This window comes from Perca fluviatilis, chromosome 7 (assembly GCF_010015445.1).
Source record: "Perca fluviatilis chromosome 7, GENO_Pfluv_1.0, whole genome shotgun sequence".
Classification (NCBI taxonomy): Eukaryota; Metazoa; Chordata; class Actinopteri; order Perciformes; family Percidae; genus Perca; species Perca fluviatilis.
In genome coordinates, this window is record NC_053118.1 from 14222766 (window position 1) to 14246833 (window position 24068).

At 42.4% G+C, this 24068-nt stretch overlaps 1 protein-coding gene across 5 annotated transcripts in view; it reads left to right on the forward strand.

Moving 5' to 3' along the window:
• Window positions 1-24068, forward strand: part of LOC120562174 (RNA-binding motif, single-stranded-interacting protein 3-like) — a 192603-nt gene that overhangs the window by 46949 nt on the left and 121586 nt on the right. Inside the window, exon 1 of one of the 5 annotated variants that reach the window (XM_039805723.1) lies at window positions 15175-16614. The exons of 3 other annotated variants lie outside the window; for them this stretch is intronic. In XM_039805723.1, coding sequence (XP_039661657.1) covers window positions 16540-16614 — 75 coding nt within the window. In that variant the 5' untranslated portion in view covers window positions 15175-16539. Of the gene's footprint in view, window positions 1-15174; window positions 16615-24068 lie in introns of those variants that run through there. One more of the 5 variants, XM_039805719.1, reaches the window with a different exon arrangement.

Genomic DNA, 24068 nt, shown 5'->3' on the forward strand with positions numbered 1-24068 from the left:
TTTGCCTATGGAGTCTAGTTTTCTAGGTTGAGTATTTTTTAAGAGGGGTGGTGGTTGACTGAACTATTATTCTTGAACCTCAAGAGATTGCATCTAATGTCTGGATTCACGCAAGTACAGCGAACAATGACCAGACATTATAGTGTTACTGTCAAGACACAACATTTTCTCAATGACACAAACAGTTCTTATTTTAGGATGTCACTTAGGTTGGGATTAGTTGCGAAGGACATTGTACTGCTGTAGCCTTTGTTTTCCTGGATGTGGTGCATGCTTCCAAATGCGCCCAATGGCATTAACAAAGAGAACATTGGGTTGTTAAGGTGCATAAGAACGTAATGGAGAGTAGTTATTTTGGATATCGAATTATGCTTGGATGTAGAATAAAATGATTTGACTACCACCTTGATGTTTAGTCCGTGATGCTCCACGTAATTAACAGCGACGATACTGGCCTTTGATGAGGCCTGATGAGATGTAGTGAAATCCTTCATGCATTATAATATTTTGTGGTGTGCAACAGTGTAGGCGTAGAGAAAATTAACACCATGAATATGGATGTTGGGTGAGCATCATGAGAGTAAATGTGCTTACTCTATTGATTAAATCTCCCATCAGTCACCTAGCAGCATGGTACCCATCCTCTCTCTCTCTCTCTCTTTCTTTCTTTCTCTCTCTCTCTCTCTCTCTCTCCCTCTCCCTCTCTCTCTCCCTCACACATCTCTCTACTCATCTCTGTCAAGGCGAGCTCAGTGGAGTGGTTAAATTGTCCATAGCGCGTAAACGCTCGTTTATAAAAGCCGACAGACGTGGCGGTCGTTTGCTAAAATTAATTACCCCTCGGAGCCACAGCAAGCACGGGCCCTAGTCAGTCAGTCACGGTCCACCACCTCCCAGGCCCTGTACCTGCAGAGAGAGAGAGAGAGAGAGGAAGAGAGCCACACAAAAAGACATGTTTGCAACAATGAACCTGATTACCTGATACAGTTAAACGTGATAAAAGTGATAGCACCAAACAAACCTCTAATCCTCCAAAAACAATAGAAGTGTAAATCATAAGAAAAAAGTCTGAGAAACCCCCCCCATCCAAATTGCACATTTTTAGCTGTGAAATATTTTGCTTGAGCAAAAGATCTGTGGGGAGTTTTACACTGACGCACCACAAGACGATAATATGATACACACCATAGTGACATCAAACTAATCAGAATGTATTCATCTTCAACTGGAGTAACTTAATGAACTTCAGCACTATCTGATGCAACACTTCTCTAACATTAATAAAAGCTTCATCTCCTGTCTGATTTGCATAATTGTTCAAATGAATCCACTAACGTGCTGTTTTTTTTCTTTCTTTTTTAATAAAGTGATGATTTGTGTTAAAGTGAGCTGTGGCTTGCTGTTGAGAGGGGAAGGAGGGGAGGAGGGAGCAGAAAGGAGGATGGGAGGAGCGGGATTTGCAAAGAGCCTAAGGTGATTTGTCACCATTTTGATTCAGTCATGTAATTAAGCGTTCAGTGTTGTACAAGGGGTTATTGGTTTGAAGTGATTTTTCATATGGCTTTATGGCTACGGAGATAGTTTAGAATGAGTTCCTCATATTGTGTAACTTAATATCTCCTTCTTCTTGTCTGCCTCTCTCATTGACTGAGACATCTACACATTTCCCTCATCCCTTAATCTACTTATTGTTGGTGTTCATTATGAACTCTGCAACCCATTTCAAATCCCTTGATATTGCTACATCGACTGTCATTGTCAGCCACACGCTGGGAGTGCTTTATAAATGTGTGCCAAATGTGTGTCATGAAATGGCATCACTAGGCGTCTTAATTGTAAGAGATTTTACTAGGTGGTGCATGTGCGTAGTGCTTCTTGGTTAAACGTTAAAGCCAGTACCTACTCCCTACCAAGACAACTGCTACGTCCACGTCTTTCTCGGCTTTTGTTCACACAGCTTTGCCTCCACGACAGCAGATTGAGCTCCTTCACTGAGAGAGCCACACATTTTCTTGAGGTTTAAACTGGCCTTTGTCCCAGCCTCTCACCCAATGTCAGCTGGGATAGGGATGGATGGATGGATGGATGGATGGATTTCAGTTGGAATTGATTATTCAAAATAACATATGTTGTCTTTTTGCTAGTTACATTGAGCTGTGCCAGACACTCAGAGTTATTGAAAGTCTTCCATCAGGGGAAATTCACTGATAATGGCACGGCAATACAGATGTAGAGAATTATATTGAAGGGGCCCTTGAAATTAGTATTAAAAATCTGATTTATCATAAGTGATGTTAATTGAATTGATCACATTGATAATTTACTGCTTTGTCAAAGCTAAACGGAGGTGAAAGAATTAACAAACGCAGCAGGTTGAGTAACGAGCTTTATCGCGGTTTTCAGCTTGCTGTAAAGAGTTTTTTTTCGAAGGACAGTTGTGTTATGCCCTTCTCCTCTGATTAAGTAGACAAGCTGGCAAGGCTCACTACTGACGCGCTTCGACTGTCTTCGTTGTTTACCTGAGCTTCGCTTTGCAGATAATATCAGTCTTTCCAGAGTCCATTGTTGTCACAAGGGGGCATTGGTCCGGTATCATCTGCCTTTTACTTACCTTTTCAATCTGTGAAAATGTGTGTAAGATTTAGAGATTCACTAACCTGACTCCGCCAGATGGATTGCTTCGCATTTGCTCAGCATATCCATCTGGGAACTTTCCTTTAGAGAACTTTTGGGAAGGGGCGAAAATACTGGTTAGCTGATTGGATAAACCATCTGTCTATCACCACCTATGTTGGTGACAGATGGGCCAAATCAACCAGTCAGATCAAACTCTTGCCGAAACCAGTCGGGAGAAGAGCAAAAACATCTTTTCCTCCGAGAAAAGCCTCCAGTGCCGTTTTTTGCTCTTCTTTCAATGAAGGAATACTTTCTAATTCGGATAAAACGTGCGTGATAGCTACGCTCATCTCATCCGTGGAAGCTGCCATGTTGTTTAGACTGAACAGTCGCTTCTCGTTGAGTCACACCTAAACCCGCCTCAAAACCAACGCTGATTGGTCGGTCGTTTGGCGAACGGCTCCAAATTTTTGTCTATCTCAAGATGCCAGACTGATCTGCGAGTGGAAAACTGGAGCTCGCGAGATCAGGACGGTCTCACGAGTCTAGAGATTCACTGCATTACAATAGTTTAATTTGTTTACCCTTATGTCTAACTGAGTGTCTCACATACAGGATAATAACCATGTGTGAATAAGGTTTAAAAATGTAGCTTGGATGCGATGTAGATGTTAACAGACGCTAAATTGCCAAAGATACTGCATTTTATTTTGTCAATATTTTTAAACATGAATTCTTCTTATTCGATTTCCTGTATCAAAGAAACCCAAACCAGTTTATTCTACATTATCTGCAGTCTCTGTGTTTGTATCTCATGGGACTTGCAAGCAGACAAATTCCCTCATGCTGTGTATGGCAATTGGATGTAATAGTCCATTTACCACTGTAAATCTGCTGTGTTCAAATACCAGTGTGTCTGTGTGTGTGTGTGTGTGTGTGTGTGTGTGTGTGTGTGTGTGTGTGTGTGTGTGTGTGTGTGTGTGTGTGTGTGTGTGTGTGATATCCTGGCCAGTGTTTTCTTTGATAAACAACCAGAGCAGCTTCTGTAAAATAGGACTATCGTCATCATGACCTCTTCTGTTTTCCCAGCTGTATCTGAGCTAAGATGTGAGGATTTTACTGCTCTTTTTTTCTGGCTCGGTGTTTGTTATACATCTGGTGGTCAGCGATGAGAGGATCACATCCCTTAGTCACAGCATGGCCTTTCCTGCTCCATTTGAAAACTGCTTTGATGACCAGGGGCTTTAAGAATACACAGTGTCAATGAAAACACTTTGATACTTTGCTCCAGCTGTCAGTTTTTTTTATCTGGTATTTTTCAAGCATTGGACTTGGAAAATAGCGTCTCTCCTTAGGAAAAGGTCATTTTTTGCAAAGAAATGCAGATGCAGCAGATACACTTTCAGTCTTTAGAAACAAGTAGGCAATTAGATTGTGCTTAAGACGTAATAGAAGTCTGTTTGATATTAGAATGAATGCAATTAACCAGTATTTACCACCGCCATTATGGCTGTCTTGCCACAAGACGTGGTAATTAGGAAGCTTTATTATGGCAACAGAGTATGGAGTGAGATGTAAAGATTGTGCCTCATAATGGGACTGTACTGTGCAGTTGGAAGAATCAATTCTCTTTCTTTGTTTTCCCAAACTGCGGTGTCATCAGAATCTTAATTTTCATGAAAACTTTGGCTGGTGTGCTACTCATGTATAGTAGACACGCACGCAGGCATGCACACACACACACACACACACACACACACACACACACACACACACACACACACACACACACACACACACACACACCCCTAATCTCCCAGTATCCCTCCGTGTTTGGCATTCCACACATAGTGCCATTGAATGAATGTATAACCTTCCTCATCAAACTGCTTAGCTCTGTGTGCGTACGATTCAGGAATGCATACTCCTCAACTACAAGTGCAACACAATCAATACAGCCTGCTTTTGCTAGCAGCGGCCCAACAACATGCTCATATATTTCACTGTGAAGACGAGGCTGGAATTACTGCAAGATGAGCTCACGCAGTAGCTCCTCTTCCATGTAGAAGAGTATAGATCATGACTTGCATGTAAAGGTTACAAAATGGTTTTGGTTAATTCACTGATTGGTAGCGTAAAGAGAATGTACAAAATTACATTTTATTGTAGGAACTGTTCTTATGAGTGGAATATTGGATAGCCTTGAAAACTAATTGATATGAGCTTAATCAAAATATTGACCCAGTGCCATTGATGGAAGATGGTAATCCGTATCGATTTTTCCACCACCCCTACTTGCCAGCAGCAATCTTTTCTAAGTAGGCACATAACTGTCACGGCATCATGTCATGTCATTTAACATAGTCTCATAAAGTGGTTTTGCAAGTTGAAAATGTATCCTAATTTAAATAAACCACTGGGTTTTCCACTGGATGAACACATGTTTTTGTCTTAATCTATTATCTTTCAAATGTTTAGCTTCACTTGCACCGTGGCACTAAGGATAACGATGTTGAATGACAAAAACTCAATAGTTGTGTTGGTACACACAAAAACACAAATGTTGATCTGTCAATTGGCCTACTGGTCGCTCAGTCTGTCCACCACTTTCCAGACTAAAATATCCTAACAACTATTGTTGGATTGCCAGGGAACTTTGTTCAGTGATTAATGACTTTGGTGATCCCCTGACTTTTCCTCTAGCGCCACCATGAGAGTGAATAAAGCGTCTCTACAAGTGTAGGAAGGATTGCCATTAAATTCACTACAGACATTCATGTTGCCCTCAGGATATTTTGTAGTAACTCTGATGCCATTGTCACAGTAATGGCCAAATACCTGCAAAACTAATGATCTCATCAGCCACAGCTGTATTTTATGTTTACTGTTGAGTAGCAAACCATACGATGCTAACTAAGATGGTAAAAAAGATTGGTGTACAGTAAAAAGATGCTCACTAAGCATGTTGCATCAGCACATTGTCTTTGTGAGCATGTTCGCATGCTGATGGTTGCAACATGCTATATATACAGTACAGGTCAAAAGTTTGGACACACCTTCTCATTCAATGTGTTTCCTTTATTTTCATGATTATTTACATTGTAGATTCTCACTGAAGGCATCAAAACTATGACTGAACACGTGGAATTATGTACTTAACAAAAAAGTGTGAAATAACTGAAATCTTGTCTTATATTCTAGTTTCTTCAAAGTAGCCACCCTTTGCTCTGATTACTGCTTTGCACACTCTTGGCATTCTCTTGATGAGCTTCAAGAGGTAGTCACCTGAAATGGTTTTCCAACAGTCTTGAAGGAGTTCCCAGAGATGCTTAGCACTTGTTGGCACTTTTGCCTTCACTCTGCGGTCCAGCTCACCCCAAACCATCTCGATTGGGTTCAGGTCCGGTGACTGTGGAGGCCAGGTCATCTGGCGCAGCACTCCATCACTCTCCTTCTTGGTCAAAAAGCCCTTACACAGCCTGGAGGTGTGTTTGGGGTCATTGTCCTGTTGAAAAATAAATGATAGTCCAACTAAACGCAAACCGGATGGGATGGCATGTTGCTGCAGGATGCTGTGGTAGCCATGCTGGTTCAGTATGCCTTCAATTTTGAATAAATCCCCAACAGTGTCACCAGCAAAGCACCCCCACACCATCACACCTCCTCCTCCTTCATGCTTCACGGTGGGAACCAGGCATGTAGAATTTATCCGTTCACCTTTTCTGCGTCACACAAAGACACGGCGGTTGGAACCAAAGATCTCAAATTTGGACTCATCAGACCAAAGCACAGATTTCCACTGGTCTAATGTGGCATTCATCTGGTCTCTAATCTGAGCTGCTGTTAACTTGCGATTTGAGGCTGGTGACTTGGATGAACTTGTCCTCAGCACATTCAAAGTTTTCGCACATTCAATTTTCCTGACTGACTGACCTTCATTTGTTAAAGTAATGATGGCCACTCGTTTCGCTTTACTTAGCTGATTGGTTCTTGCCATAATATGAATTCTAACAGTTGTCCAATAGGGCTGTCGGCTGTGTATCAACCTTACTTCTTCACAACACAACTGATGGTCCCAACCCCATTAATAAGCAAAAAAATCCCACTAATTAACCCTGACAAAGCACACCTGTGAAGTGAAAACCATTTCAGGTGACTACCTCATGAAACTCATTGAGAGAACACCAAGGGTTTGCAGCGCTATCAAAAAAGCAAAGGGTGGCTACTTTGAGGAATCTAAAATATAAGACATGTTTTCAGTTATTTCACACTTTTTTGTTAAGTACATAATTCCATATGTGTTCATTCATAGTTTTGATGCCTTCAGTGAAAATCTAGTCTAAAAAATTGTCATGAAAATAAAGAAAACGCATTGAATGAGAAGGTGTGTCCAAACTTTTGGCCTGTACTGTGTGTGTATATATATATATATATATATATATATACATACTGTAGCTTAAACTAGCACTGTGGCTGGAAACCTGTTACCTTGTATAAGATAAAAATGCGTCCCATGTTTTTAAAAATGAGATGGCATCTTCATTTACTTTTACTTGAAGGAGCATGAGAGTATATTTGATGTTATGTTTTTGTGCTTAAAGTGCTCATATTATGGTCATTTTCAGGTTCATAATTGTATTTAGAGGTTGCACCAGAATAGGTTTATGTGGTTTAAGTTTCAGACAACACCATATATTTGTTGTACTGCAAATTGCTGCAGCTCCTCTTTTCACCCTGTGTGTTGAGGTCTCTGTTTTAGCTACAGAGTGAGGCATCGCACTTCTGTTCCATCTCTGTTGGGAGTCGTACATGCGCAGTAAGTACTGCTAGCTTGTCAGTTGCAGAGTATGAGGGTGTGCCACGCTAGCAGCTAGGCGAGCATTATAACGTGTGTTACAAAGTGATGCACGTTTGTCACGGAAGTAAAGGCTGGATGCATACAATAGAGCTGTTTGTGAAAAGGGGTTTTTTTGGAAAGAAGGAAGGCTTTGGGGGGGGGGTAGAGGAGGTGTGCACTTTTTTTTGGGGAAGGGCGGCGCTTGTCTTTGTGGGGGGGCGTGGCCACCCCTTCCCTCTTGGGTCCCCCTTTTTTTTTTTTAATAAATTCTTCTTTTTGTAACTACCGTCCATACAGTACAGTATCAAAATCAGTTGTAGGATAACTTCATGGGGTCTGCTTAACACATCCCTCTAGCCCTCGGACCTGGTGAAATATTAACCTAAGTCTGTCACATCATATACAATGTGCCTGTTCCCAGCATTAGCACAACACTTTGCTATGGTGTCGAAGTGGAAATCAAGAGAATAGTGGCAGCGCCACACCAGTTACAGAACAACATGCATCTCAGTGTCAGTCCAAATTACGCACAATAAACAGTTTGAACTCACTGATGTAATGCCATTTATTTATTTTCTAAGTGTTAGTACGCTCAGTTATTGAAAGCAAAACTAACGACAAAAGGCACAACTCCGGGAGGACTTGGTGTCGCCATCGTCAATGCATTTTTTTTATATGTGAGTGCGCGCACATAAGGCATAGCGCATGCGTTACGTTGCACATTATGGCAAAGGGCAGGGGACATGCAGCTCATCATACGTTTGCCCAACGTGTATGCGCCAATAAAAGAAAATAGAAATACATTAATAAATTTAGATTTAAAAAGCAATAATTGACGAGTCTCGAAGCTCAAGTCCGAGTCAAGTCTGAAGTATTTTGGGTCGAGTCCGAGTCAAGTCTGAAGTCAGCTATTTGTGCGACTTAAGTGCGACTCGAATCCGAGTCTCAGACTCGAGTCAGAGTCTCAGACTCGAGTCTCAGACTCGAGTCCCCATCTCTGGTGGACTTTGCGCTTTTTCACTTTGTAAACTTATAATGTGCACAAAAAGATATGTAGCACAATAGGAAAGGGGAAAAGCCAAAAAGCAGAATATGAGCACTTTAACTTAACTATTTGTCAGCTGGATGGCTTTAACTTGACTACTACAGCTGTGCACACTTCTTGATTTCCATTTACAAGATAACTCCACTATATCCGATGTATAGTCCTTTGGGGGGCAGAGAATGTCTGCTACTGTCAATTTATGATAATTATGATCATAAAACATGCTATCACAAGGTTATTCAGATGGCTTTTTGGAAAAACTATGTAAAAGCTACTGGCACTACATCAACAAAACTCAGGGTTAAACTGTAGCACAAAACTTTGTCACCAACAAAAATATATTAAAGGTACTCTAAGCGATGTCACGAGTTTTGTAGGATACAACATTTTTTTGTCCCATACAGCAAACATCTCCTCACTATCCGCGAGCTGCCGGTCCCCTGAACACACTGTAAAAAAACGCGGTCTCTGTAGACAGCCTAGGGTCCACACACGCCAACAAAAACAAAGTGGTTCAACCTGGACCATGCAAACATACACAAACCGTGTTCCAGTGTTCAGCCAATAACAGACAAGAAGGATTTGGGGGGGGTTGTATGGGGTGAGGGGGGTTAGTGCGCTGAGGCACAGAAGGGAGGGAACAGAATGAGGAGGAGGGAGGAGCGAGCTAGTCTTCGTTTTGTTTGAAAATACTTTGAACGTCAACAAGAAGTAACGTCACCCAACATCGCTTAAAGCACCTTTAAAGAGCCCCTATTATGCTTTTTTGGATTTGTTTTCCATCTTTTAGTGCATTACATAGTTTTTGTATATGTAATAGATGAATAAAGAACACATTTTACTCCAAATGGAGTTTTCTCTCCCACAGACAGCACTTTTTCTCAACTGCCTGAAAACAGCTTGCCCACATTCCTGTTTGAAATTCCCCAATTAATGATGTCATTAATGGAGAATGCCAGCCCAGTGCTGCCCCGTGGCTTGTTTGGATTTGGTTGCCGACTGGGCTTTTCAGAAAGGCAGGCCAAAAGCTCAAACAGTGTTTCAGGTGGAGGCACTGCAGCAATTGGGATTATGAGAAACTTAATGTTTTTTGAACATCAAAGCATGTAAACCTATTCTAGTAGACCCCAAGAGTACAAATATGATGCTGAAAAGGAGTATAATAGGGGCTCTTTAAAGAAAATAATCTAATTGGGTCTGATTGGAGCAATGCATGGCTTAAAAAATTATAACTGTATACAAATTACAGCATGCAATGTATGCAGTCCTGAAGACAGACTTGTTTCAGTCTGTGTAATAAATAAACTCAATTTGTCACATGGTTAACAATGCAATACAGATGAAAATGAAAACACAAGTTATTCCCGGAGTCTAGGCCAAGCATGAAGTTTAAGGTTAAGACTCAGAGAGCTGTTTCACACACCGGTGCTGAGGTAAGACAAGACAACAGTCAAGTAAAAATGATGTTACTCATTACCCACTTCTCAAAGCTGGAGTAGCATTTATACTCACCCCCCAGGGGGCTTATGCATACTCTCCAGTCAGTGCGTTTACATGCACAGCAGTAACCGGAGTATATACTTACCCCGGTTAAGTGAATAACATCATAAATAATGACAGGAGTAACTCTACCTCCGGTACAGTAGGTGGCGCTCTACCGACGCACAACTTGCTTGTTCATCCGGTTGATCTTTGTCAAAATTATACTGACCGGACACTAAATTAGTAAAATATAACAACCTAATGTTTCATTCACACACTCTTGTCACAGCGCAGAAAAGCACAGTGCTTCGCCAGATGGCTGTCAACTTGTTCGGCTCATAATATCTGTAACCAGTGTCTGGTGGAATTAATCAGCGGCTGCAGCGTGGGCTCCTCGGTGCCTCCACTTTTTTGCCGAGCACAGCGTTGACAGCCCCGGAGATGGACAATCTGTTTAGCCATATCCCGGTGTCTGCTGCTGCCTCGGTGGGGAGTAAAACAGATGGACCGCAGGCTCTTTGCTGCCGATGGCTCGCTGATTCGGGCAACGCTGTTTTGTTGTATGGTGTCATAGCAACGACTAATGATTCACAGCGCTGACGGATTATTTCCGGTTCAAAAACCACTTCAGCGGAGTGGGGAGGGGCAGTTGGAGCACGTGCATATGGTTAACCCGACTATACCCCAGTTAAGGAATGCAGGAATACCCCGGTTATTGAAGGAGTTCTCTAGGTCTGTTAACCGGGTTATGACGGTAACTCCGAAATTAATCGTTTTTTTAAACTGCATCTAAACGCAATGACTGATTAGTATGTTGTGGGGGCGGGGTTGGTGCCAGAGTAATTGCTGTCCTTGCTCCTTCTTCTTTCTGACAACGTCCTAATCTGGATCAAACATGTTTAATATTTTTGTTGATGGGTGGTCAAACAAACACAATTGTCACTTGTCAAAATAACTTTTAAGAAATTTGAGATGTCTCGACGAAACTCTGTGTTGTATGCACCTAGCACTGTGCTGCTCGCATTTTTTTATTTTACACAACAGCCTTCTACAGTTTTGGGAAAGTTCACTTTCTACATGAACTAGTTCAAAGTTCAGTTCACAGTTCCAAAAATGAACTAGTTCATAGTTCTTTTTTCCATATGTTGCTGCGAGCTATTATTTTTCAAAATGATTGCCACAGCCCATATAGAACCACAGACAGCAATTATTTGATCAGTTTTAATAGGGCTGCACAATTAATCGAATTTTAATCACGATCATGATTTTCCTCTATAGTGAAATACAGTCACACTACACCGTTTAGTTGTCAGCATTTTAGCCGTGTTTAATCCAGTTACTACTGTGGCTAACGGTAGGCTAATGTTACCTGCTGTGTAACGTGTTATTAGTGTTTACTGTAGCTAGCTAATTGTAGGCTAACGTTACCTGCTGTGTAACGTGTTATTAGTGTTTACTGTAGCTAGCTAATGGTAGGCTAACGTTACCTGCTGTGTAACGTGTTATTAGTGTTTACTGTAGCTAGCTAATGGTAGGCTAACGTTACCTGCTGTGTAACGTGTTATTTCGGAGCATCAGAGCGCAACGCAGACATGTAAGTAGCAGTGTAATGAGCCACCGAAATCCGCGTTGCTATTTTGTCAGGTAGATACCTTACGGCAAACGTGCATGTATGGAAAGCGGTCGCACAACAGCTGAAATGGCATACTCCTTCACAGTATCCCTCAATAAAGGAGGTATGTAGCACAATATGAATGTATTAGCAGGAATGTAGCACAATATGGATGTAATGGATCTCAATATTGATCAAAATAATCGTGATTATCATTTTGGCCATAATCGTGCAGCCCTAAGTTTTAACTCTGAAACTATGCGTCAGATTTCATCTTCATATCCAATCAATTCAATGTGCCGTTTCAGGTTTGCTGTGGATGTGACTGAAGTGCGGATTTTCTTTTTGAAAGCCGGCGGGCAAAGTTTGCACAGAAATGTAAGAAAAACTTGTTTAAATGATCATACGACGCCTCCTTGCTGCTTTGTCGCCTCCATGCTGCTGTCACCTCATGCTGCTTTTTGTTTTGATGACGCATGCGGCAGTGCGACACTGGTGGCTGGTGTTGCCAGATTTGGTGTTTTTGCTGCTACATATTAAGGCGTGTTTACGGTGTGTTTTAGCTGGGTTTTCGCCTGGAAGGCTCTATAGAAATCTGGCACCCTATTAAACGAAGTTAAAGGTGCAATATGTAATATTGTATGTAATACTGGCAGCTAGCGGTTAAAATAGTTACTGCACTACCAATTCAAAATACTGGAGAGTCGTTTCCCCGCCCCCTCCTGCCCAGACTCGAAGTTCACGGGGGTTGCCAGGCTGAGACCGCAGCATTCACAACAATGTTGCTAGACGGCTTTTCTCACATAGCCAGACATTACCCCACAGCACAGCAGAGTAGCTAACGTTAGATGCTAGTCTCAAATAGCCAGACATTACTCCACAGCACAGCAGAGTAGCTAACGTTAGATGCTAGTCTCACATAGCCAGACATTACTCCACAGCACAGCAGAGTAGCTAACGTTAGATGCTAGTCTCAAATAGCCAGACATTACTCCACAGCACAGCAGAGTAGCTAACGTTAGATGCTAGTCTCAAATAGCCAGACATTACTCCACAGCACAGCAGAGTAGCTAACGTTAGATGCTAGTCTCACATAGCCAGACATTACTCCACAGCACAGCAGAGTAGCTAACGTTATGCTGGCTATATCGACAGTCATAAAAGCCCGTGCTCACGCGGAGCCATAGATATATACACGACGCGGAGCTCTGTAACCAACTGACAGACACACTTTTTCGGCTTAAAATTACAGTATGAACCGCTAAAAACACAACAACCTCACCGTCCTCTCCACACGCCAGTCAGGCACACTTCCTCGGCTTAGAATTACAATACGAAACGCTAAAAATACCACTAGCTACCTTGCCAACGGAACACACTTCATTGGCTTAGAATTACGGCAACAATCGCTAAACACACTGCAAACTCACAGTCCTCTCTTCCCGATTTACAGCCCCCCTCTCGTGGCTTAAAATAACTCACCGTTGTCGGCTCCAGCTGCTGAACTACACGTTGTAAACAGCCATGGCCCGCTTGCCTGGTCCTACCGGTAACGTTAGCAGTTAACAGGGTTAGCATGGCGGCGTTAGCCAGGACCAGTCGGGATCACTTTACTGTCTGTCTCAATTGTTTTTGCGAGTAACCACCTCGGGTACTCTAGCAATATAATTCAATGCGAGTACACAAATGTTGAAATGACATAAAATGCCCGTCCCTAGTGGCTGTGATAAATTAGCCTGAAGCTATGCTTACCTGTTCAGGAGGAAATTAGCCAATTCTGCGTCCTTTTGGGATCTAAGCTGTCTCCATCTTTCAAATACATCTCCAATATTTACCAGGGGGTTATTACGTCTCTGGTCACGCAACTGTTAGAAACATGCTGTTTACTTTTTTTTTTTTTAGGTCGGGTAGAATCTATCTCCGTTGATCCTGTTCGTTTGTTAGCTGCTTTCATGGCTGTAACAACGTTACAGCTGTAGCGCGCTGGGTTTACGTTTTTACAGGTATATCTGGCAACCCGGCCTGGCTGTCAAACTGGGCCGTTGATAACAACACACAGATCAAAACATAAACAGAAATTCCGTCACGGAATGTAAATTTCAAAAAGAAAAAATACTGACATTAGCATTGTTGTCAGAAAAGATTGTATTTCAGTTTAACATGTTTCCTTAATATCTGATGAGGCATTGGTGTCATTTTTGGATTTATTACAGTACAAATATTACATATTGGACCTTTAAACAGAGAGCGTGCCGTTCACAGACACCAGAATGAACGAGTTCACAGTAACGTTCATCAGGCAGTATTACAGTACGTTCAGTTCACGTTCGCCCAAAATATGAACGAGTTCATGAACTATCGTTCAATAAACGCGTTCAGGCACAACACTGGCCTTCTTTATGCTGCATTTCTATATGCTGCATTGGAAGATGTTTTGTTATTAGTACACCTCAGAGCCAAACATATAATTTTTGTGTATTATATAAGCTGGCAGAAGAATGCTATTAAAAAAATAAGGACAGACATGTGGACATTGTGACAAAAACTCTCGCACACTAGCACAAGGACAGTGATGTGATTTTGCAGCACAGTCTGTAAAGTAGTTTAATTGCGCACAAGAAATAAAGCCCTTATCTTAGAGAAGGTTTTGTGTTTGCATTCTGTTCTCATGCCCCTTTTTCCACTGCAGGGAATTTGCATTGTCTGCCAACCCTTGTCTCCTTGACACACACACACACACACACACACACACACACACACACACACACACACACACACACACACACACACACACACACACACACACACACACACACACACACACACACACACACACACACACAGCTGCAGTCAGAGGGCAGAGCAGTCTTCATGCATGGCTCACTGTGCTTATATAAGAGCACTACTTAAACCTGGTTGCATCACATAACAGGCAGCACTGTGCCAGTGGGTCACTGTGCCACACAACCACTGCATACTATGTTGGGCCCTTCACTGGCCATGTGTGAATGGAGCGTCTCTGTGTGCGCTGAGGCATTCGGGTCGGGCACACATGTATGTCAGTTATGCCAGCTGATTGTGAGTTGCTGTATAATAAAAAAAACGTGATTCAATATTAGCAAAGTAAAATGGAAAATATGATGATGATGATATATTATGTTAATCAGTTTAAAGTATCCAAAACAGCTTTTATTATGAAAAATGTGTCATTGCTGCGCCTGTAGAGTGCCAGTAGGGGGGCCTCTCTGTTTCCAAATTATACTGCTCGTGTATCCTCTTCTCAACCTTTACCCTAGCTCCCGCTCCTCGTACCCCCCCACCCCCACCCCCCCAGCACCGCCTTTCTGCCAGTAGAACAGCTCATCTTCGTCTTCGTTCTCAGTTTCTATTCAGTACACACACGCACACACACACACACACACACACACACACACACACACACACACACACACACACACACACACACACACACACACACCCACCCCAGGGCTTGAACGAGGGCAGGACCAACCACTCCCACTGTTCTATAGTTCCATGAAAAAAACAGAGGGAGAGAGACACAGACGGAAGAGAGGAAGAGAGAGAGGGAGGGAGGAGCGTAGCTGCGCTGAAGCCGAGCCCCTCTATGCCTCAGCACGCAGAGTGGAGCAGACGGCAGCAGCCACACAAACACACTCCACACACCACCACCACCACTGCCGCCACCACCACACACACACACGCACACACATAGTGACGGCTGCCAGGCGCAGTGGGAAGCAAGCCGTCAGGGAGAGCTTGAGAAGAAAGAGGGGGATCACAGAGGGGAAGAGAAGAAAAGAGTTGGAGGAGGAACCTTGTGGATCAGAAGGGATTTTCCTCTGTGTGAGTGCGTGTCTAGATAGGACTATCTGCTTCTTCCTGAGCGAGAGGAGTTTTTACGGAGGCTTTTTCTTTTTTGCTCATCCTCCACGCCGGGCTTCAGCGATATCTACCTATCTATCCCCGGAGCTTAACAAAAGAGGGAGGGAGTGTGAGAGAGAGAGTGAGAAGAAAGGCACTCACAGCTTCAGCTCCAGACCACCCTCTCTCCTCCTCATCGTCCTCCTCTCCTCTCTTTCTCGCTCCACATCCATGTGTGAGTTAATCACTGATTTCACTGTCTATTGAGGATAGAAGCAGAGGACAGCGTGTGTTCCCCAGGATACAGCCGAGCTCCCGGTGGGATCTGGGTCTCGTCTGGTGTGAGAGAGAGAGAGAGAGAGGGAGCAAGAACGAGACAGGGAAACGGATTCACAAGAAGAGAGAAAGAGAGAGACAAGAGTAAGAGACGCTGGAACGCAAATTGAGGGGCATGTTCAGGGCAGCAGAGAGAGTCTGATTTTTAGAGCCGAGTGCAAGGAACCGGCAACCGGATCCCATCCATCCCTCCCTCCTCATCCTCTTCTTCTTCTTCTTCCCTCTCCCTTTACCCTCTCTCTGTCCTGCTCTTCAATTCCCCCTATTGTTTCCTGTGTTGCCTCCTGCTATCCTACCCTCCTATCTTCCTTTCCTCACCTCCTTCTCCCCCAACCCCTTTTTTGCTGCCACTCCGGATTCTCTCTACCTCTCTTTCCAGACCTGTCTCTCTTTGTGAGGTTCCCCGTGAGCTCCCAGACAAGTAGACAGACTGAAATCCCAAGTACTATCTGTTCCTCCTATCCCTCCATTGCTCTGTGCGTTTATCACACACACACACACACACACACACGTACACACACACACACACGCACACACACACACACACACACACACACACACACACACACACACACACACAGCTCAGTAAGAGGAGAAGCTTCTCTCTCTGCATCCTCCACTTTCGGACACAGCCGTCTGAAGGATCCAGGCCAGCCCCTCTGAGTGATTGTACCCCACCTGCGAGCTTCTATCTCCAGCCTCCAGGACCTTCAATTGGATTCCAGCTACATGGGAAAACGTTTGGAGCAGCAGCCAATGTACCCCCACTGCACCTACTACTACCCCCACTATCTCCAGACCAAGGTAGGATGGTCCGCAAGGTTGACCTATTTTACCCCTCTAAACTCAGAGGGAATAAACGCGTTTGTGCGTTGCAAATACACATCCGCTTTTCCTCTTGTAACTGTCTCAAAAGCATCTTGCAACCCTCATTTTAATTAACTCTAAAATCTATAACTCAATATATATATCTTCTGTATCTGCTGCATCTTTAAATCTCCTGCTCAATCAGTACCAGATGAAGACAAAATTGCCTTTTCCGACGGTCGCAAGTGTTTGATTGACAAGTAATTCTTACCTAAATTAGGTTGTTTCTTAATCTATGCACCAAGACTCAAAAAGGGGTCTGACCGTAGCATATCTAAAGACTAAGATTGTGTTTCACCAAGCCAGGGAAGACCAAAATTGACTCACTTTCGGTCCTATGGTGAAACTGTTTGAAAAAGCACAGAGATAGATGCTGAAACTGCCTCGTAAAGACAGCTTGCTAAACGTCCCCTCTCCCCCATCTGTCTCTCAGGAGGGTGATATTGGTGTCACTCAGCTGGGTTTTTCCTTTTCCATCCACACGAGCGCTTGACCCCATGCTCCCCTCTCTCTCAGACCCCATCAGCTCCAAGTTCAAGTTTAGGGCATGAGGCCCACCCTTTCCTCAGCCCTTGTTTTCTCTCCTACTTTATTCCTCTCTCCCCCCACCCCAGGCCATACTGGCCCCATGATACCATGTTGTAGACGTGACTGATGGAACCTGATACACTTCTCCGATTACCCGAAGTACATAAAACCGAGCTCAGTTTTTTCTTTGTTCTTTCACTTTTATTCTCAAACACACACACACTATATATATATATATATATATATATATATATATATATATATATATATATATATATTTCCCTCTCTGAGTCTTCTACCACCAAGAAGAGGAAAATGGATTGCTAAGGCCTGATCGATGGCTCCTGCATCATATCACCCGGTCCGCCATTCCTTTGTCTGCCGTGATTCATTTGTTTTTCTTTTCGTGTGATAGTAAGTGTGAGGAGTTGGCAGGTTTGCTGCAATATTTAGTAAATGTGTACATGTCAGTAGGCAGGAGAGATGGAGAGAGATGCAAAGATAAAAGTGTAGGTGTGGGATGCTATGAGAATAGAGAGATCATGCTATCAGATGGACACAGTGTGGGAAGAACAGGTAAGAAAATGATTGCTCCACTGTTAGGAATAGGTTGAACCTTGAACCAAACGCAGACTGCATGATGCATTTGCAGGCTTATCAACACATCTAGAATGAATGAGAAGTCCTATGTACTGTTATTTGAACCAACAACCCGTTGGTAGTATTGTCTTAATCTTGTCCTAGACTCCAATCCAAATGATTAAATACTTCCATCCAGCCAATTTCCAATCTGATATTTATATTTTTCTTCAAGACCTGAGAGCACCCAAATAGCTCAGCAGCTCTAAAAAAAAAACTTATAAATATCCCTTGTTGTTTCTTAACTGCTAACTTGCCCCAAAAGACTGCCTACCCTTAACAATAACATTTAAATAAATACATTTTACCATTAAAAGAACCTGTTACTGCCATCGTGCAAAACACAAACGATTTGTGGATGTGGATTTTTGGCTTTTTTCATTTTCTAATTTAAAATAGTTCCACATTGAAGATTGCTTGCTAACTTTTGCTAACACGTGCCACAATTGGTGGATAATGTTAGTTGACGACAATTACTGTACAGATGAAAGCTGGTAGGGACGAAGCATTTTGAGTTCCAATTAAAAAAGGCATTTATATGTTGGGGCTTCAGTGTTGCTGATACTGATCAACCAAAACATTGGCTAGAATATCAATCCGTCAGATCAGCTTTGGACATCTCTTTAAGTGGTGATGAACAGATTGTAGTTTTTACACGATGAAACTGTTGTCCACATGTTTTTAAATCTAAGATCTTAAAGAAATATCTTTTCACTGATTCAGCTCAGTCAAGTACACGCTGACTAAATGTTGTACTTTATTCATTAGCTTAAACAAATCCACTGTAGCAGCTCTTCAGCTTTAGTTCGCAAAATAGGCTATTCCCATTAACTGCAGGATGTATTTGGAGAGGACGTGCAGATTGTATTTGCAGCATGTCGACATTAGCGACTTATCTGCTGATCTCGGAGTTGCATACACTCACATCTGGGCGCTGTCTGATGTTTTTAAGAATGTGCTCAAGATGAGCAAACAGAAGCTGGGAACTGTTTGTTAATGCACATCTGTGATTTGGTTGTAATAAACAACATCACCAATGACGAGCACCCCCCTTTTTTTGTAGCTTATCTGGAAGAGTAAATACGTGTCTGCTGCTGGATCCTATAAACTGTGTTGTTTCTAAATGTTCTTTTAATGAAAGAAACTCCAAACATCTATATGGTAATTGTCTCTTGGCAAAAGTGTTCTTTCGTTTAATATATTTTTTCCCTGAACAGAATTAAAATGACAAATACACAATTCGTCTTGTTGATAAATTGTGTTGTTCTTGAACAAATCGTGCCCGACTTTGACAGCCAGTGTTTATGGCTGCGTTTTCATCCTTCATTTTGTGGTCGCGTTAATTCAGCATATTTACACGCGTAAATATTAATGGTTGTGATTGTATTGGCTTTATAATGAACTTAAAAAAGGGCATCTTATTTAATTTTCTAGCAACAACAAAGATGCAGCAGTTCTAGTCGGCTCTGTCAGTGAATGAAGGAGCATCCAACAGAATTCCCTGTGTGATTTGTTTATTTCACGAGATATTTTGCTGTGTGCACATGTACGTTAGATTAACTTCAACATTTGATGCGCGTCTGTCACACCGTTTTATGTGCGCAGATGTCACCGTGTCACACTGCTGTTTTCTTGTTCTATGATTTATCTCGATCAGTTCGAGGTCATCTAATTTCTCTGAAGTATCTGCAACAGGCATCTGGCCCAGACCATCACTTCATTCCTTACACTCCATCCATCCATCCCTCAGTCCCTCCCTCCCACCAGCCCTCGCTCGCTCTGCTGTCAAGGTCAAATCAAATTGGATCCTACCCTACCCAGTGTTCCCTCTCCAGTGTGCCTGCCTGTGTGTGTGTGTGTGTGTGTGTGTGTGTGTGTTCGCATATCTATCCATATATGAATAAAACCTGCATGTGTATGTCAGCTTTGTATCCGTGACTGTACATGAGCCTCTAACTTTGTCCGTCAATGTGTGCGTGATCTTGGACTGAATTTATTTGCTCACTTTTGAGTGTGCATGTCTGCAAGTACATGTGTGTATCCTGTATTAATGTGTGTGTGTGTGTGTGTGTGTGTGTGTGTCTGCGTTTGTGGGGCCTCTGAACAGTGACTTCCCTGCCTGACCCCTTCTTGCTGCAGCATGCTGTCATTAAAGCTCTACCAGGTCCCAAAGGAGCCGTTGTGTGTGTGTGTGTGTGTGTGTGTGTGTGTGTGTGTGTCTGTCAGTCAGAGGCCCCATAGAATAGCTCAGTTATACATCTATATGGACCTTGACAACAGCCCAGTGTTTGATCTGCTTGTGCTGCTCTCAGACGTCAAATATAAGGTGTGTGTCTTTGTTTGCGGGTGTGAATGTAGGTGTGCAGCTGGTTTTCAGGCTCTTTTCTTTGTTTACAATGGACAAGAGTATACAAAGACTTACTGGTTGTATTTATTGTGTTCCATTTTTTTTAGCTCTTTCTCACACTTCCACCTCTCTCTTTCTCTTTCTCTTTCTCTGTCTCGCTCTTTCTCTTTCTCTCCCTTGCTCACTGATCTGATTGGAGATGTAAATGGCCTCTTATTAATCTCGATTCCAGAGAGTGGAGGCTCTCCTCCTGTGGAAATCAATTGTGTGTGTGTGTGTGTGTGTGTGTGTGTGTGTATATATGTGTGTGTATATATGTGTGTGTATATATGTGTGTGTGTGTGTGTGTGTGTGTGTGTGTAGCCTTCACTGCCTTACAATAGCAATCTTTAAACACAAGACACACTCGCTCAACAGCACGCACGCACGCACGCACGCACGCACACACACACACACACTGACACACACACGGACCACCTTCACACAAAGGCAGTTATGAAATGACTAACTTAAACTAACAATCCTTAGTCAGATGACTGAGTGTGTGTAAATGTGTGGCTATTAAGTGGAGAAATGCTCTTGCGCTGCCTCCATAATGGTGCTATAGGTACAGTTAGTGTACATTAGCAGGGGGCGGGTAGGGACAGCATGCTCTCTTATGTGAGCCTAGTGGCCCTTAATCACAGCTGTGAGAGGGTTTGAGGAGATCAGGGGGAGGGTTATTGCCGAAGCGCAGCTGCATTGTTGCGTTCTCGGTGTAATTTGTTAAAATATAACCAGAGGGTATAGCTGGAGGGGCTAGCTCTATTATTCTTAAGTACAATCAGTGTTTAGGATTTTCTCAGTTGTGTCTTTGAGCTAGTTTCAGTCGGCGTATTGTTAATGCCCTTTCTGTTGCTTAGAGGCCATGATTTAGTAATCTAGTGGAAACATGTTTCAGGAAATCCTGTCTGTTAAATCCCTAATTGGACCAAATGAAAGTGAAAAAACAAATTATCGCTTGTGATTGTTGCTGTGATGTTTTGAACGTGTTTTTTTCTTTTTTTCTGGGGTTGGGATGGAATGTGTCATATCTGCACATTTCACAGCATCAATAACAACAAAATCTGACATGTTGCTTTTTTTAGAAGTGGAAAAGTAGCAGTCATGACGTAGGTGACTACTTGGTTTTGACGAGGCAAATGCCTCTTCAATGTTCTTACACCCTTGTCATACATTTCTACCATAAAGCTTCTGATAATCTGAAATTATATTTGAAATATTTTATTATAAATTTGATCAGCTGGACCGTTTCTTAGATAATTCAGGCGCTCCTTATCTTTAGTTAACATATACGTGATACATTCTAGTTCATCTCCTCTCCCCTTTTGCCTTCATTTCTCTTATCTCAAACATGATTTGCTCTTCTTTGACTTTTGATTTTATGTCTCTGTATATACGTATATGCCAATATATGAACCTTCATCAGTACATGCATGCATGGTTGTGCCTCTGAATGTAGTAGAGATATTCAAGTTTTGAATCGTTCCAGCCTCTGATGATGATTGACTGAGGATGTGAATCTTTGATGATAATCGTTGAGAGCAAGATAAGAGAGAATCTGAATGAAAAAAAGAGAGAATAAAGTCGCATTATCAACCAGCCGATCATTAGTTTGCTGCAGATGAGTGTGCTAATATGCTCAGTGGCACACGAGGAGCTTTAATTAGGCTAATGAGAAACAGCATTCCGCTGATATCAAAGTAATGGCACATGCGGACACCCTCAGATGTAAATACAATATTCCATTCTTCAAAAATGAGCTTTTCACATTGAATTACTCTCTATTAGATAAATGCTAGATAAATGTGGCCAGTGTTTGGCTAAGCTGTGATGAGTAAACATCATAATGGTAGGAGGGAAAGAAGAACCCACAGCATGGAGGTATATGAAACTGATTAACTCATACACTGAGCTGTTCTTTCTCTCCTCCCTTCACTATCACTTCCTTCCTTCCTTGCTTCCTTCTAAGCTTCTGTTCCTCCTCTTGTCAAACATAAAGTACTTTGCCTTAGCAGAAACAGCGACCATAAATTATGCAACACACACATACAGAAACTGAATAGTGTGTGTTTGTGTGTGTGTGCAAAGTTAACAGAGGGTATACGATTTACAGCACGGCATGCATTCTGCTCATGCCCTGTTTCTCCTCACGCATCTGCCTGCCTGCATTAGGTTGTAGTTTTACAACACAATAATGTTGTCATGTGCTTGTTGTTTAAGACCTAGCTATTCTGTTTGGATCTCAGCTCGGCTTTTGATAGCATCGTTTGCCAATGTAGAGAATGGAGAATATCCTTATGTTGCCTTCTTCTAATGATCTACCCAACACTCATGCTCCCTCCTTTCCTTTTTTTTTTCTGCTCTCTCTTTTTTTTTTTTTTTTTTTTTTTTTTTTTTTTTTTTCTCTCTCTCTCTCCTTTCTACCATCTGTTCAGTTTGCCAGGCCTGGGTAGTTTTTACTGCTTAAAAAGGACTCTCCTAACCACCCATATATGTCCATTTATTATTCTCCGTGGGCTGTTCTATTCTTGTCCCAGTACAGTAGCGGCCGCTGACCAGCGCCTCGCTATGTTGCATAGGAGTAAAAAGGCTTCAGTGGGTCAGCGCATGTACGGAGGGGTGAGAGAGGCGCACCCCTGCCAGTTTTGTAATAGAAAATATGTGGGGGAGGGAGAGAGAATGGAGGAGAAAAATGGATGCCAAAAGAATTCAAAAAAAGAATTCAATAAAAGAGATGGAGATCCAAAGGGAAATAAAGAGTGATGCGGTGAAGGAGATAGAAGTTGTAGGCTGGGTCAGGGAATAATGGTGCTGCTGCATTTTTAATAGTTGGCCACTTTGTAGCGACCCTTGTCTAATGGATTCTCTGCCTCTTAAAAGCTTATGTCAGAGCCCTTTACCTCAAACTGTTACACCACGGAAATTGCTGAGGGCCCCAATAGTCCCCAACACTTCCTGATAAAATGTTCAATGATCTAATATTGCCTGGCAGCAAACATAATTCTATTTAGTACTCAGATGTTTTGGAAAATCATGTTTAGAGCTAAATAGACTGCACTTACAGGAAGCAGCAACTGAAATACTTTGGGCATAAAAGAAATCCAAGACTTGACTGATATCGCAACTCGTTGAGATGTACAGCTCTGGCCATCGGTGTTTTTGGCTTTTAGAACACAGTGCTACAGTAAGTGTCTGACAAAGACTCTATCGGTGGGAAGAAAAGGGAGAGACGAAGAGCATAACCTCTAGCTGTTAGCTATTTCAAATGTGTGTGTGTGTGTGTAATTGGCAGTGCAGTGTATATGGCCCCTGGCTCTGAAGCTGGTCTAGTTTCTGGTGATAGGGGATTCTGTCTAGGTTTTACAAATGCCTGTATTTCTGCATTATATAGACGGTGGCCTTCAACTATCCAGTAAATGTTCAGACTCCTCACATCCACTTATTAACAGAACAGGTTGGAAGATACAGTGTATGTTGACATGTAAGGACATGGTTGGGTATCACAGCGGACCCAGCAGTCTAATACCTCTCTAAATTACAATTTATTATATAAGTATAATTTAGGTGTCACAAATTATCGCATCAAGTTGAACTCTGTGTTTCAGTCTGATTCAGTGTGGTTGTTGATAGCCTGTATCAACACCACACCTTGTTTGAAGTTATAAAGTGTGTGATGTTTAAGGATTGAAGGTTTGTCTTCTGACCAAGAAGTTGCCCGTCATTTTAATTAATATTATTTAAAATTAGGGCTGTCAGCATTAACGCGTTAATCGCATTGCGATTAATGGCCGAGCATAACCGCATGTTAACCGCCATTTATTAATTTATTTTCACT